The 14622-nt window shown below is 44.1% G+C and overlaps 3 protein-coding genes across 5 annotated transcripts in view; 1 reads left to right on the forward strand and 2 right to left on the reverse strand.

Annotated features, from left to right (window-relative positions):
* FAM228B (family with sequence similarity 228 member B) overlaps window positions 1-14622 on the reverse strand; it is a 112042-nt gene that overhangs the window by 46172 nt on the left and 51248 nt on the right.
* LOC144333653 (uncharacterized) lies at window positions 1482-5836 on the reverse strand. Its single transcript, XM_077958773.1, has 3 exons — window positions 5795-5836; window positions 3341-5599; window positions 1482-1848 (listed from the first exon to the last, which is right to left on the reverse strand). The coding sequence occupies exons 1-2, from the start codon at window positions 5834-5836 to the stop codon at window positions 4808-4810; spliced, it is 834 nt and encodes a 277-aa protein (XP_077814899.1). The 3' UTR covers window positions 1482-1848; window positions 3341-4807.
* PFN4 (profilin family member 4) lies at window positions 4920-12951 on the forward strand. Of its 3 annotated transcripts, none has more exons than XM_077960089.1 (5): window positions 4920-5898; window positions 6101-6229; window positions 7370-7507; window positions 9257-9362; window positions 12707-12951. In XM_077960089.1, exons 2-5 carry the CDS (start codon window positions 6113-6115, stop codon window positions 12733-12735), a joined length of 390 nt encoding a protein of 129 aa, XP_077816215.1. In that variant the 5' UTR covers window positions 4920-5898; window positions 6101-6112; the 3' UTR covers window positions 12736-12951. The 3 variants fall into 3 exon arrangements, with proteins under 3 accessions (XP_077816215.1, XP_077816214.1, XP_001099519.1); XM_001099519.5 differs by having other exon boundaries at window positions 4947-5539; XM_077960088.1 differs by having other exon boundaries at window positions 4930-6229.

Here is a 14622-nt window from a genome sequence, read left to right on the forward strand (position 1 = left end):
ACCAATAATAATAAGGAAAATTAACCAAAACTGTCCCCAAAATGACAGAGACACTATAATTATTATACCAGGACATTAAAATCATTATTATTCCTGTAGTTCATAAGTTAAGGAAACTAGAGGAAGAGTAGACATGTTGAGACAGAAGAAAGTGTTTGAAAAAGAACTAAGTGCCAGGCATGATGGCTCACACCTGTAATCCCAGTGCTTTGGAAGGCCAAGGTAGGAGGCTCACTTGAGGCTAGGAATTCAAGACCAGACTGGGCTATATAGCGAGATACTGTCTCAACAACAGCAGCAGCAACAAACAAACAAAAGACAGCAACAAAAAGATCCAGATAAAACTTCTATGGATGAAAATTATAATACTTGAGATGAAAAATATGCTAGGTAGGTTTATTAGCAGATTAGACATTACAGAAAGTTAGTGAACTTAAAAGCATAGCAACAGAAGCTTTCCAAAATGAAATGCACGGGGGAAAAACTGAAGAAAATAACCAGAATATAAGTGAACTACAGGACTTCAAGCAGGTTATTGTACATACAGTTGTATTTCCCAAAAGATGGAGTAGAAAAAATATATTTCCCAAAAGATGGAGTAGATGGAATAGAAAAACTATTTTAAGAAATAGGCCAGGCATGGTGGCTCATGCCCGTAATTCCATCACTTTGGGAGGCCAAGGCAGGTGGATCACTTGAGGTCAGGAGTTCAAGACCAGCCTGGCCAACATGGTGAAACCTCGTCTCTTCTAAAAATACAAAAATTAGCCAGGCATGGTGGTGCACATCTGTAATATTAGCTACTCAGGAGGCTTAGGCACAAGAATCGCTTGAACCCAGGAGGCGGAGGTTGGAGTGAGCTGAGATCGTGCCACTGCACTCCAACCTGGGTGACAGAGTGAGACTCACTTGAAAAAAAAAAAAAGAAAGAAAGAATGGCTGAAAAATGTACAGATTTATCAGAAACTATAAACCCACAGATACAAGAAGCTCAACGAACTCTGAGCAGTGGAGAAATTGTAACTTTCATACATTGCTATAAAAATTTAAAACGGTATCACTGCTGTGGGAAACAGTTCAGCAGTTCCTCAAAAAGTTAAACATAGTTACCATATGACCCAACAATTCCACTCCTAGGTTACATACCCAAGAGAACTGCAATCATATGTTACCTAAAAAGTTATACACAAATGTTCATAGCAGCATTATTCATAATAGCAAAAAACAGAAACAACCCAAATGTCCATCCACTGATGAAGGGATAAACAAAATGTGATACTCAGACAATGGAATATTATTTGGCCATCACAAGGAATAAAGTACTGCTTATGCTATGACATGGAGGAACCTTGAAAACATTATACTAAGTGAAAGCAGTCACTAAGGACTACATGATTCCATTTGTATAAAATGTCCAGAGTAGACAAATCTGTTTAGACAGGAAGTAGATGAGTGTTGCCAGCAGCCAGAGAGGGAGGGGAATGGGGAGTGACTGCTAAAAGGTGTGAGGTTTCTTTTTGGGAGTGATTAAATGTTCTGGAATTAGATGGTGGTGACAGTTGCACATATTGGGGAATATACTAAAAAACACTGAAAATAAAAATTCTGAATTTCTAAAAAATAAAAAACACTGAATTGTACACTTTAGTGAATCTTGGCCAGGCACGTGGCTTATGCCTGTATTCCCAGCACTTGGGGAGGCTGAGGCAGGCAGATCACTAAGTCAGGAGATAGAGACCATCCTGGCTAACACAGTGAAACCTCCTCTCTACCTTTTTTTGTAAAAATACAAAAACAAAAATTGGCTGGGCTTGGTGGTGGGCTCCTGTCATCCCAGCTACTTGGGAGGCTGAGGCGGGAGAATGGCGTGAACCCGGGAAGCGGAGCTTGCAGTGAGCCGAGATCCCATCACTGCACTCCAGTCTAGGCGACAGAGCAAGACTCCGTCTCAAAAAAAAAAAAAAAAAAAAAGTAGTGAATCTTATGGCATATAAACTATATCTCAATAAGAAGAGTCCAACAATAAGAATACAAACCACCCAACCTAAAATTGCCAATTTTAAAGTGGGCGAAAGATTTGAACAAACACTTCGCCTAAGAAGAAGACAGATAAATGGCAAGTAAGATTTGAAAAGATGCTCATCGTTAGTCATTAAGGAAATGTAAATTAAAACCACAATGAGATGTCACTATACATCTTTTGAAAATGTCTTGAGTTTAAAAGGCCATACAATAAATAAGTAAATAAAACTATTCCAAATGTTGGCTAGATTATGAAACAACTGGAACTCTCACACACTACTAGTGGTTATGCAAAATAATTCAATGACTTTGGAAACTAGTTTGGCAGCTTCATAAAAAGTTAAAATTCATTTACCATATGACCCAGTCATTCCACAACTAAATATCTACCCAAGAGAAATGAAATCATATGTCCATCAAAGACACACACATGAATGTTCATAACAGCTTTATTTGTAATAGCCCCAAACTGGAAACAACCCAAATGTTCATAAACAGGATGAACAAATTGGGATATATCCATATAAGGGAATAGCATTCAACCAAAAAAGGAATGAAATATTGATACATACAACATGGGTGAGGGGCAAAATAATTGTGATGAGTCAAAGAAACCAAACAGAAGGAAAAGAAATATATACTGGAAGATTCCATTTGTATACAATTTTTTAAACGCAAACTAAACTACAGTGACAGAAAGCAAAGCAGGCTGGGCACGGTGGCTCACACCTATAATCTCAGCACTTTGGGAGGCCGCAGAGGGCAGATCACTTGAGGTCAGGAGTTTGAGACCAGCCTGGCCAACATGGTGAAACCCCATCTCTACTAAAAATCCAAAAAAATTAGCCAGGTGTGGTGGCACAGGCCTGTAATCCTAGCTACTCGGGAGGCTGAGGTAGGAGGATCGTTTGAACCTGGGAGGTGGAGGTTGCACTGAGCCGAGATCACGCCAGTGCATTCCTGGCTGAGTGACAGGGCAAAAGAAAGAAGAGAAAAGGAAAAAGAAAAGGAAAAAGAATGAAAGAGAGAAAGAGAAAGAGAAAAAGAAAGAAAGAAAAGCAGTGGTGGGGAGATGTGAGAGAGGGAGGAATTACAACAGAATAGTCAGGAAGCTTTGGGAGTACTGAGTATGTTCACCATCTTGATTGTGGTGATGTTTTTGTGTGTATACATGTCAAAACTTACCAAGTTTGTATACTTTATTTGAGACAGGGTCTTATTCTGTCACCCAGGCAGGGATGCAGTGGCACAATCACAGCTGACTGCAGCCTCAAACTCCTGGGGTCAAGCGCTCCTCCTGCCTCAGCCTCTCAAGCAGCTGGGACTATAGGTGTATGCTACCACACCTGGCTATTATTGTTTGTTCGTTTGTGGAGACAGGGTCTCAGTATATTGCTTTGCCTGGTCCAGGACTCCTGGGCTCAAGCGATCCTCCCACCCCAGCCTCTCAACGTGCTGGGATTACAGGCATGAGCCACAGTACCAGACAGCACACTTTAAATATATGCAGTTTACTGTATATCAATTATATCTTACTAAAGCTGTTTAGAAAAAAGAAACTACAATCTAAAAACAATATAACTCGCTGGGCACAAGGGCTCACAGCTATAATCCCAGCATTTTAGAACACCAAGGTAGGTGGATTGCTTCAGCTCAGGAGTTGGAGATCAGTCTAGGCAACACAGTGAGATCCCATCTCTACAGGAAATACAAAAATTAGCCAGACATGGTGGTGTGCGACTATAGTTTCAGCTACTAGGAAGTGGAAGGATGGCTTGATTCCAGGAGGCGGGGATTGCAGTGAGTCATGATTGTGCCATTGCACTCCAGCTTAGGCAACATAGCAAGACCCTACCTCAAATATAAATAAATACATACATACATACATCATATCAAAATTTGGGTGATGCAGTTAAGGCAGTACCTCAAGAGAAACTTACAGCTATGCTACATTTAAAAAGGTATATAATCAATGACCTATGATTCCACCTTAAGATGTTAGGAAAAAAACAGCAAAGTGAATATACAAAGTTAGTAAAGTGAAGGGAATAATAAACAGAATGAAATAAAAACAAACAATAGAAAAAAAACAATATATTCAGCACAAGCCACTTCCCACTGCAACGACCCAAGTAAAAAAATCTCCAAATCCCACACTATTTGTTATATACCTCCATAAAACATAGAGGCTTGGGCTCCAACCATTCTTTTGAGCTCTTGAGCTTGGGAAGTGCGCCAGTTACCAGATCATCACTGTCTACATTTTTCATTGTGGTCACAAATAAATAGTGCCCCTAGAAAAACTAAAAATCATCTTATTTAGTATTGAAAATTTCACAGTCATCTGATTTTCTCTTCTGTTTAATACCACCTGTATCCTTGCACACACGCAAAATGGATTTTGAACACGAACCATCCAGTTTCCCTAACAAAAGGCCTTCACTACAGACTCCAGATGACGGCTTCAGAGCCAGCCTCCTTTGTAAGCAGGCAACATGCTCTTTGAAAGAAACCCCCGTCCCTTGGAATGAATTCCCAAGTCCCCCTCCAAGGTGGCCCATTCCAGCCAGTGTGGCAGCTTCAGCCTGGCCTCTGGGAGTCCCATTTGCAGCACTTTTCTGACTTTGGTGGCCTCGAGTGGGGAGAACTGCAACTTTCCGGCCAGAGAAACACAGGCTGAGCTACTTAGAGAAGGCAGGGAGGGGCTTTTGGTCATACTGTGCAAGTCTTCGAGCTCTGCGCGGCCCGAAGTCCTCCCCGAGGCCCGGGTGAGACGGGGATGTCGTCAGCGTCCGCACCCGCTCTCGCCCACCGCGCCCACTCCCGGCCCTTCCTCCCACCCGCTAGGCCGGGCGCCTGCGGCCTCCACGCCAGACCCCGGACCGCGGGCCTCCCGCGCAGGCGCGTTGTGCGCGGGGACCGCCCGGCCTGGCAGGGAGGTCGCCGGCCGCAACAGGCACCTCTCTGCCCTCCCAAGGCCAGCAAGCCCGCGGCCGTCCTGCTCCACTCTCGGGCCCGGCCCGACGGCCCCGGAGTCGTCCGGCTGCGGCTGGAAGGGAGCCCGCCCGCGTGCGCGGAACGCGCGAATGTTGGCGCCCACTGTCTCCCGGACGCAGCGCCGCGCAGACCGTCCGCCCCCTCCGCCGCGGGTTCCACAGCGAGTCCGCGCGGGAGGCGCCAGGGCGGCGGAGGACTGCTTCAGGCCCAAAGGGGATTGGGCGGCGGCTCTAGCTGGCGGGTCTTGGTTTGCGGAAGGGGCTGGAGTCCTTGCTTCTTGGTGACCGGCGCGAGGCCCGGCCAATCCCGCCGCCGCCACCCACCCGCAACCGCGTCGGTTGACGGGCGGGTCCTTGGTCGCCGGCCCCTTGCGGAGCACTAGAGAGCGGGGTGGCGTCCGCTCCCTCAAGTCCTCGGTGCCGGGGAATTCACCGCTCACCACCCCCTGCCCCGCCTTCGGTCCTGCTCGGGGACCAAACCACTGGAAGGCAGTGGCGGGAAAGGGGCGCCTGTGCCGGAGGTCCTGAGGAGGGGGGGTCCAAGGCTTGGGGACTTGTGCGGGAAATGTGGGTTTAAGTGTCTTCAAGGTGTTTTTAGTCCGTTGGGATGTTGATCAGCGTTCATAGTGGGCGCTGATGCAGGTCACCGGGAAGGGAATGTGTGGGTTTATGGCCACGCATATCTCTTTTAGTTGTGTTTAACTTAGCGGAGTAGCGCTCCATCCTGGGTTTTTTTGTTTTTATTTTTTTATTTTACAGGGTTTTTCTCAGTGTACAATGTTTGTTTTTAAATCCCAGATGATCCTGATGTAAACCATTGACATAGCCAGAAAATCATGAGGCTGTGATTTTCCAAACTCAGCTTCATAACCTACTCTGTGTGAGCTGTGATTTTTCTATGATTCTGTTTCTCTTTGGGTATTGGTGGGCCCTGAATGATGGACCACCGTTTTCACTCTGTGTCTTTTCAAAGTACACTTGCTGATCTTAGAACTGTCCGAAGTGTCCTAAGGACATTTGTATTCACATGCCTTTTAAAAGCTAGCCAGAGTCAATGGCTTCAACTGCACTTTCCCTTTCAGAGTTGAGGGAACATGAGCCATTTGCAGAGCTTATTGTTAGACACCCTCTTGGGAACCAAGCATGTGGACAGTGCAGCCCTCATCAAAATCCAGGAGCGGAGCCTGTGTGTAGCATCACCAGGTTTTAATGTAAGAAAAAACAAGTTTGGACATAAGACTTGGTTTACTTATTATTTCTATTCTTCCAAACATGAAGCAGACATGACTTTTTTTTTTTTTTTTTTGAGATGGAATTTCACTCTTGTTGCTTAGTCTGGAATGCAGTGGCGCGATCTCAGCTCACTGCAACCTCCGCCTCTCAAGCGATTCTTGTGCCTCAGCCTCCCGAGTAGCTGGGATTACAGGAGTGCACCACTAGGCCCGGCTAATTTTTGTATTTTTAGTAGAGATGGTGTTTTACCATGTTGGTCAGGCTAGTCTCGAACTCCTGACCTCAGGTGATCCACCTGCCTCGGCCTCCTAAAGTACTGGGATTACAGGCCTGAGCCAGCGTGCCCAGCCCAGACATGACTTTTAAATGAACTTTTTCTGTAAAGAGCTACATAAATATTTTAGGTTTCTAGGCTTAGTCTTTTTACTGTTGAGATAAAGGAATATCTGAAGCTGGGTAATTTATAAAGAAAATAGGTTTATTTGGCTCACAGGTCTACTGCCTGGAAGATTAGTCATCTGTGAAAGCCTCAGGCTGCTTCCACTCATGGCAGAGGTGAAGGGGAGCCAGCATGTGCAGAGATCACAGTGGGGGAGAGGAAGCAAGAGAGAGCAAGTGGAGAGGTGCCAGGCTCTTTCTAACAGCCAGCTCTCCTGGAACAAATACAGTGAAAACTCACTGACAGCTTCCCCCACCTCGCAGGGAAGGCATCAGTCTATTCATGAGGGATCTGCCCCCATGATCCAAATACCTCCCATTAGGCCCCACCCAAAATGTTGGGGATCTGATTTCAACATGAGATTCAAACTACAGCACAGGGCCATAGAGTCTCTGTCACAACCACTCAACTCTGCAATTGTAAAGGAAAAACAGCCATGCATAGAAGAATGAATGTGACTGTGTTCCCATAAAATTTTATATTTATGGATACTGAAGTTCAAATTTCGTATAATTTGTGTCACGAAGTGTTATTCTTTTGATTTTTTTTTTCCCCAACCGTTTAAAAACATGAAAACCATTCTTAGCTTGCAGGCCATAAAAAACAGACAGTGGGCTAAATTTGGCTGGCCACCAGCCATAGTTGGCTGACTCCTGTTCTAACTATGTAACCTCTCCAGGTAATGCCCAGTGATGTCCGAACACTGGTGAATGGATTTGCCAAGAACCCTTTGCAAACCCGAAGAGAAGGATTGTATTTCAAGGAAAAGGATTACAGATGTGTCCGGGCAGATGAATATTCTCTTTATGCCAAAAATGTGAGCGCTCAAGATTTGAAGAGAGCTGAGTAAAAGAAAAGAATTTGCCTCCAATTTTCCTTGCCCTGCCTGATCCTCTCTGTAAAACAGATTAAATCCATTAATGTCTTGAGCCACTGTCTTGAGATAGCAGTCTAGTGCCAGGAAGACATATGTGAAAGAAAGTCCTATCAAGAGCCTGGTTTTGAGAAATGTTCATTCCAGAATCTATTAACTGAGCCTTGCCTGAACTCTTTCCAATACAGTCCAGCCTTCATACTCTACATCCTCCTTCAAAAAAAAGATAATCATTTATGCGCTTAAAACATCTCTCAGTGGCCAGGCACGGTGGCTCACACCTGTAATCCCAGCACTTTGGGAGGCTGAGGTGGGTGGATCGCCTGAGGTCAGGAGTTCAAGACCAGCCTAGCTAACATGGTGAAACCCTGTTTCTTTTTTTTTTTTTTTTTTTTTTTTTTTTTTTTTTTGAGACGGAGTCTCACTCTGTCGCCCAGGCTGGAGTGCAGTGGCCGGATCTCAGCTCACTGCAAGCTCCGCCTCCCGGGTTCACGCCATTCTCCTGCCTCAGCCTCCCGAGTAGCTGGGACTACAGGCGCCCGCCGCCTCGCCCGGCTAGTTTTTTGTATTTTTTAGTAGAGACGGGGTTTCACCGGGTTAGCCAGGATGGTCTCGATCTCCTGACCTCGTGATCCGCCCGTCTCGGCCTCCCAAAGTGCTGGGATTACAGGCTTGAGCCACCGCGCCCGGCCGGTGAAACCCTGTTTCTACTAAAAATAAAATTAGCCAGGTGTGGTGGTGCGCACTTGTAATCCCAGCTACTCAGGAGGCCGAGGCAGGAGAACTGCTTGAACCCAGAAGGCAGAGGTTGCAGTGAGCTGAGATCATGCCATTGCACTCCAGCTTGGGCAACAAGAGCGAAACTCCATCTCAAAAAAAAAAAAAAAAATTCAGCTCTATGTTGCTTGTAAGGAATGAAGGAGATGAAAATCATTCATTGGATGCCCTATATTATGGGTTAGGCATGCTGCTTCATCCACATTATAAATAATCTATAATCTCATTTTAAAGATGAGGACACTGCTTATACATGCAGCAGAAAATGGAGGCACTAGAATTCAAGCCCAGGGCTGTCCGATTCCAAAATGTACGACCTTTCCATTACATCAGTTTTGCTTTTTGTTTGTTTGATTTTGTTTTTGTTTTTTGAGATGAGTTTCACTTTTGTCACCCAAGGTGGAGTGCAATGGCATGGTCTCGGCTCACTGCAACCTCCACCTCCTGGGTTCAAGAGATTCTCCTGCCTCAGCTTCCTGAGTAGCTGGGATTACAGGCGCCTGCCACCACGCTTGGTTAATTTTTGTACTTTTGGTAGAGACGGGGTTTCATGAAGTTGGCCAGGCTGGTCTCAAACTTCTGACCTCAGGTGATCTTCCCGCCTTGGCCTCCCAAAGTGCTGGGATTACAGGCGGGAGCCACCGCCCCCGGCCTACATCAGTTGTTCTAATTGGGATGGGGTATGTGATAATCAATTGCGGAACTTTTCAGAATCCATCTACCATTATTATAACAGTCTGAAACTTTTTGAGGAAAGGCAACAAAATTGGTGGAAAAGAGTGGACGGTCCAAAAGCAGACATATAAATATATGGAATACGGAAATCAGAAAATGGTGAAAAACATAGCTGGAGCATGACTACTGGTCCTGTAATTAGAACCAAGAGCAGAATATTCTCTTTTATTTTTTATCCAGGAGAACGCTGGTGTGGTTGTGGTGAAGACCCATCTGTATCTTCTGGTGGCAACTTACACTGAGGGCATGTATCCTAGCGTCTGTGTGGAAGCCACAGAGAGCCTGGGTAAGTTGGCCTCCTAGTTCCTGTCTTCATTCCCTGTGTTAGTTGGGTCTTCTGACTACAAGTAATAGAGATCCAACTCAAACCAGCTAGGGCAGAAAGGAGGAATTTATTGGAAGATGCTGAGGTTATTTACATAGCCACTGGAAGGACAGGGTGCAGCTGAGCCATGGGGAGGGTAGATTCAAGGACTGGAACACTGCTAGGATTCTGTCTTGACTTCTAAATGAGTCAGCTTTGTTCTGTCTCATAGCAAACCGTTTCCTTTCCTGGCTGATATCATGGCCAAGCCTTCCATAATACCCCTTAATTTATCTTAGGACCCTGATTTGGCAAGTTTCAGGTCATATGGTTTACTCCTGTATTGGTCAGCTATGTAGGTGGAGCAGGATAGGGGAGGAGGGATACAGCAGGGTAAAAAGACAGAGATGTGGCTGCTGCGAGTCGACCCTATGTAAAGAGACATTTTACAGGAAAAGGAATTACTGTGAGTCAGGCAGCCACTTTGTTGGTGTATAGTGTATTCCCCCTCTGTGTCTATACATTTTTGAATAAAGATCTCATAGAGAACTAGCTTGGGTATTATATCAGTGAGAGTTGAGCTTAATAAATGGTAAATTGTGTTTGTTTTTAGATTTTTTTAATCTAAATTTAAATTTAAAAAAGTTTACTGGAGTTGTGTAAACACTCCTTTGAAATAGAAGCCTCTAGTAACAAAAGCAGCCATTCATTCATTCTTTCAACAAATATTCAGAGGTGTTTACCATGTGCCCTGCACTATCCTAGATAAATTAGGGAAGCAGAGCTGGTTAAGATATAGCCTCTGCCTTCCATGCCTCTGTACATGCTGTCCTATCTGCCTAAAATATTTTCCAGTTTCCTTCCTGTCCCTCACATCTATTCGGCAAATTCCTAATCATCGTTAAAGACCCCAAGTCAGATCTTGGGCTTCTATCCACTTGTGTATGTATTTTATGCATACCTTAATCATTACCCCCATTACAGTTCTTTGTTTTTCTAGATTGTGAACCTCTGGAAGGCAAGAATCTCGTCTTAATCATTCTCCTTCTCCATTACCTAACACGGTATCTAATGTTGGGTAGGCAATTGTACATGTTTGATGAACAAATAAATGAATTACTTTGGCCTAGCAGAGTCAGGGAAGGCTCCAGAGAGCTGAATCTTAAAGGGCCAGTTGAGAAATTAAGCACCATCACAGAAACTATCTACCTACATACAGACATGCCTCATTTTATCGCATTTTGCACTATTGGACCCTTCAGATATGCCTCATTTTATCACGTTTTGCATTATTGGACCTTTCCTGAACAGATGTCAGGATTTGAAGGAGGCTCCATTTCAGAATTGTAGGGCAGGAGCAGACAGCAGAACAGAGACATAGAGAGCCGGGTTAATTATCTAATTAAAATAACCAAAATATCAGATTAGAAAGATGGGCAATTTGGCTGTCAGGAAGCCAGGCTCTTAACCTGTCAGCTAGGGCTCAGGGCTGATTCCCCAGAGGAGACCAGAAAAATTGCCTGACTACTGTAATGTAGATTATGTGGCTGGCACTAAAGGTTAGTATTCTTGCTTAGGGCCACAAAAACTCCACAGACTCCAAAGAATGTGCCCTGGCTAGAAGTGCACTGCTGGCCTCATGCCATTAATATCCCACTGCTCTGGGAAGGGACAGCTATCTTGGAAATGGTTGAATGATCAGGAGGGATGGACAAGGCTGATATCCACTCAGGAGCCAGTTGTCTTATGACTGTCTTTTATTTCCTTCACTCCTTTTTTAAAAAATTATATTTTTCTCTATCTAAAAAATTATACATGATCACTGTAGAAAATTTGGGAAGTAAAGAATTACAGGTCGAATGGGGTGGCTCACACCTATAATCTCAGCACTTTGGGAGGCCAAGTCAGGCAGATCACTTGAGGTCAGGAGTTCAAGACCAGCCTGGCCAACATGGCAAAACCCTGTCTTTATTAAAAATACAAAAATTAGCCAAGTGTGGTGGTGGGCACCTGTAATTCCAGCTGCTCGGGAGGCTGAGGCAGGAGAATCGCCTGAACCCAGGAGGTAGATGTTGCAGTGAGCCAAAATAGCACCATTGCACTCCAGCCTGGACATCACAGTGAGACCGTGTCTCAAAAAAAAAAAAAAAAAATGACCATTTAAAAATTGTATTATGAAGGATTCTAGGAGCATGACTATTAATTAAAGAAAACCTTTAAACAATAATTAGGAAAAGGATGCTATGGGACTTCTGTCACACAAATTAATCAGGTTTGTGCCTCCCAAAATACTGGGCTTATAAGCCTCCCAAAGTGCTGGGCTTATAGGCATGAGCCACTGCACCCAGCCAGGTCCTCAGTTTAAAAAAAGAATCTTAAGCATGTATTGTGACTTACTCTGCAAGACTCCGTCTCAAAAATAATGAAGTGCTACCTGGCATGGTGGAGTGCATCTGTAGCCCCCGCTACTCAAGAGGCTGAGGCAGGAGGATTGATTGAGCCCAGGAGTTTGAGTCCAGTGTGGGCAACATAGTGAGACTCCATCATTAAAAAGTAAGTACATCAAGTACTGTAATCAGGTTTATGTTTTGTTTTGTTTTTGAGACAGAGTCTCGCTCTGTCGCTCAGACTGGAGTGCAGTGGTGGGATTTTGGCTCAATGCAACCTCTGCCTCCCGGGTTCAAACAATTCTCCTGCCTCAGCCTCCCAAGTAGCTGGGACTACAGGTACGTGCCACCATGCCCAGCTAATTTTTTGTATTTTTAGTAGAGACGGGGTTTCACCATGTTAGCCAAGATGGTCTCGATCTCCTGACCTCGTGATCTGCCCACCTTGGCCTCCCAAAGTGCTGGGATTACAGATGTGAGCCACTGCACCCAGCTGTAATCAGTTTTAAGTCTAGGTCATAGAATACATATAGCAGAGGAGGGCAGCAGTTTCTTCTATTCTCTTGAACCCTCTCTCATCCTATTCCCTTTGCCCAGTCATATGCATTATTCATCCTTTGTTTTTTTTTTTTTTTTTTTTTTTGCATGGGAACCCAATTCATACTCCAGTACAGCTCAAATACCTCTACTATGGCACTTATTACCATGAAATAGAATTGATGTTTGTATGTGCCTATATCCCCTACTAGACAATGAACTCCATGAGGGCAGGAACTGTGTTTCAACTATCCAGTCACCCTTATATCTCCAGTACGTAGCACAGTGCTTAGCACATGGCAGTCACCTCGCAATGTTTGTGGAATAATAAATGGATGAATGAATCATTTGTAGTGATAATTTTCAGCTCATAAATAATAACCATGCTGTGTTTGTTTTCAGGAGACTACCTAAGAAAAAAAGGAAGTTGAGTCATCAGAGGCCCATGAAAGACACTTTTATTGTTTTAGAAGAAAATTGGAGAGCCTAAAGAAAAAATATTCTATGGTTGAAAAAACACTAGATAGAAGCCACTAAAAAAGAAGAATGAATTAAGGGAGCAATTTTTATTACTTCAAGAGATCCTCTTCTTTCATTGGAATTACTTGATCAACTGTTTTTTTTTAAATAAGTGTTGGTCATTGGCATGGAATGTGAGAGCACTGATCATTTCACAGAGCATATCTATTGGGAGTCTCCTTTCTGTGAGGCTCTTATACTCCTACATACCTTGCTAAGTATGCCAAGAATGCAAGGCTCTCACCACTCTTTATCCAGGACATTTCTCAGGGTTAGGTTGCAGCAAGCAACCTTGAAACATGAAGGGATGTCTCCCATCAGGACAAAGAGCAAGCTTGCTTACTGTTTGCTATAAAAGCAGTGGAGTCCCTGAGCTCAGTGTTCCCCTCCTGTAATACAACTCCCTGCATGTGTGACATCTATCTGGCCCACATCACCCCTGTGAGACTTGGGAGAAGGGATTTCAAAGGCCATTCAGCAATGGACCACAAGTCAAGGTATTCAATGGACATTTCACGCTCCCATTTGCAGGTATCTGCTATCATTTTGAACATTGGAAAGGCCTTCTCAAAAATCAACTCAAAAAGATTTCTGACTCTAACCCTAACTCTCACTGCACACCTTAGTAAGGCAGTATGGTCACTAAATGAACCCTTCCCCAGAAAGAGTTCATCTCCTCTTGGTCTCCTAGGTGATAATCTGGACCATAAGGGTGGAGAGCTATAGAACCTATTTTGAAAATCCAAGATTCTACACTGACAATTGCTAAACACGATGCATCTTTTTTCCCTAACAGCATCCTCAGGCCAGCCTGGTTAGTGTACCCTTCAGATGTCCCTGGGGAGAGAACACCTTCGACTACTTGCCAAAAGACAGACTAGGGAATTCAAATTTAATTCTGGTTCAGTTAGACTGGACTAACATGGTCCTATATCATGATGATAATGACTACTTAGTTTAGTACACTGTTCTCTAGATCCCTCTACAAGGTTCTACACAGGACAAGATAGGGTATAATGGTTCTCTTAATTTTGCAAAAATGCCCCTGTCCCTCTTACATCTGACCCTTCCAGACAAGATATCTGGATGCAAGTAGGGCACGACTGGAGAAAAAGTATAGACATGGCTACTGGATGGGACACACCAACTGCATGGCCACAGAGACCCTAGCACCTGGAGAGGGAACACATTCGATCTCAGGAGATGGTGGAACAGGGGAGCCCTTTCATGTTCTTTTTGTCCCCCAGATTCAGCACCTCCTTGTGGCAAACCCTAACTTACTAGCCTTTGTAAATCAAGTAAAATCAAATCTTAGGCCCTTTATAGTTCCTGACATGATCAGGCAGTGAGGTACAGAATTCAAAATTCCAAAGACATGCCATCTAGGGCAGGATGTCTTTTGTTGGTATTTACAACATTATCTCATTTTCAGGTCTGTATAATAGTCTTTCACAGAGCTTACTTCCAACATCATTCCTTTTCTGAGCTTGGATGCCAAGAACCACAGATTTTTTTTTTTTTTTTTTTTTTTTGGTAGTCAACCTTGCCACTAGTTCATTCATCCATTTATTAAGCCAGTAGTTTGATTCTTTTGGGGGGTTTTGTTGTTGCTTTTGTCTGAGACAGAGTTTTGCTCTTGTCACCCAGGCTGGAGTACAATGGTGTGATCTCTGCTCACTGCAACCTCCACCTCCAGGGTAGAAGTGAATCTCCTGCCTCAGACTCCCAAGTAGCTGGGATTACAGGCACCCACTACTACACCTGGCTAATTTTTGTATTTTTAGTAGAGATGGTGTTTT

This window comes from Macaca mulatta, chromosome 13 (assembly GCF_049350105.2).
Source record: "Macaca mulatta isolate MMU2019108-1 chromosome 13, T2T-MMU8v2.0, whole genome shotgun sequence".
Taxonomy (NCBI): Eukaryota; Metazoa; Chordata; class Mammalia; order Primates; family Cercopithecidae; genus Macaca; species Macaca mulatta.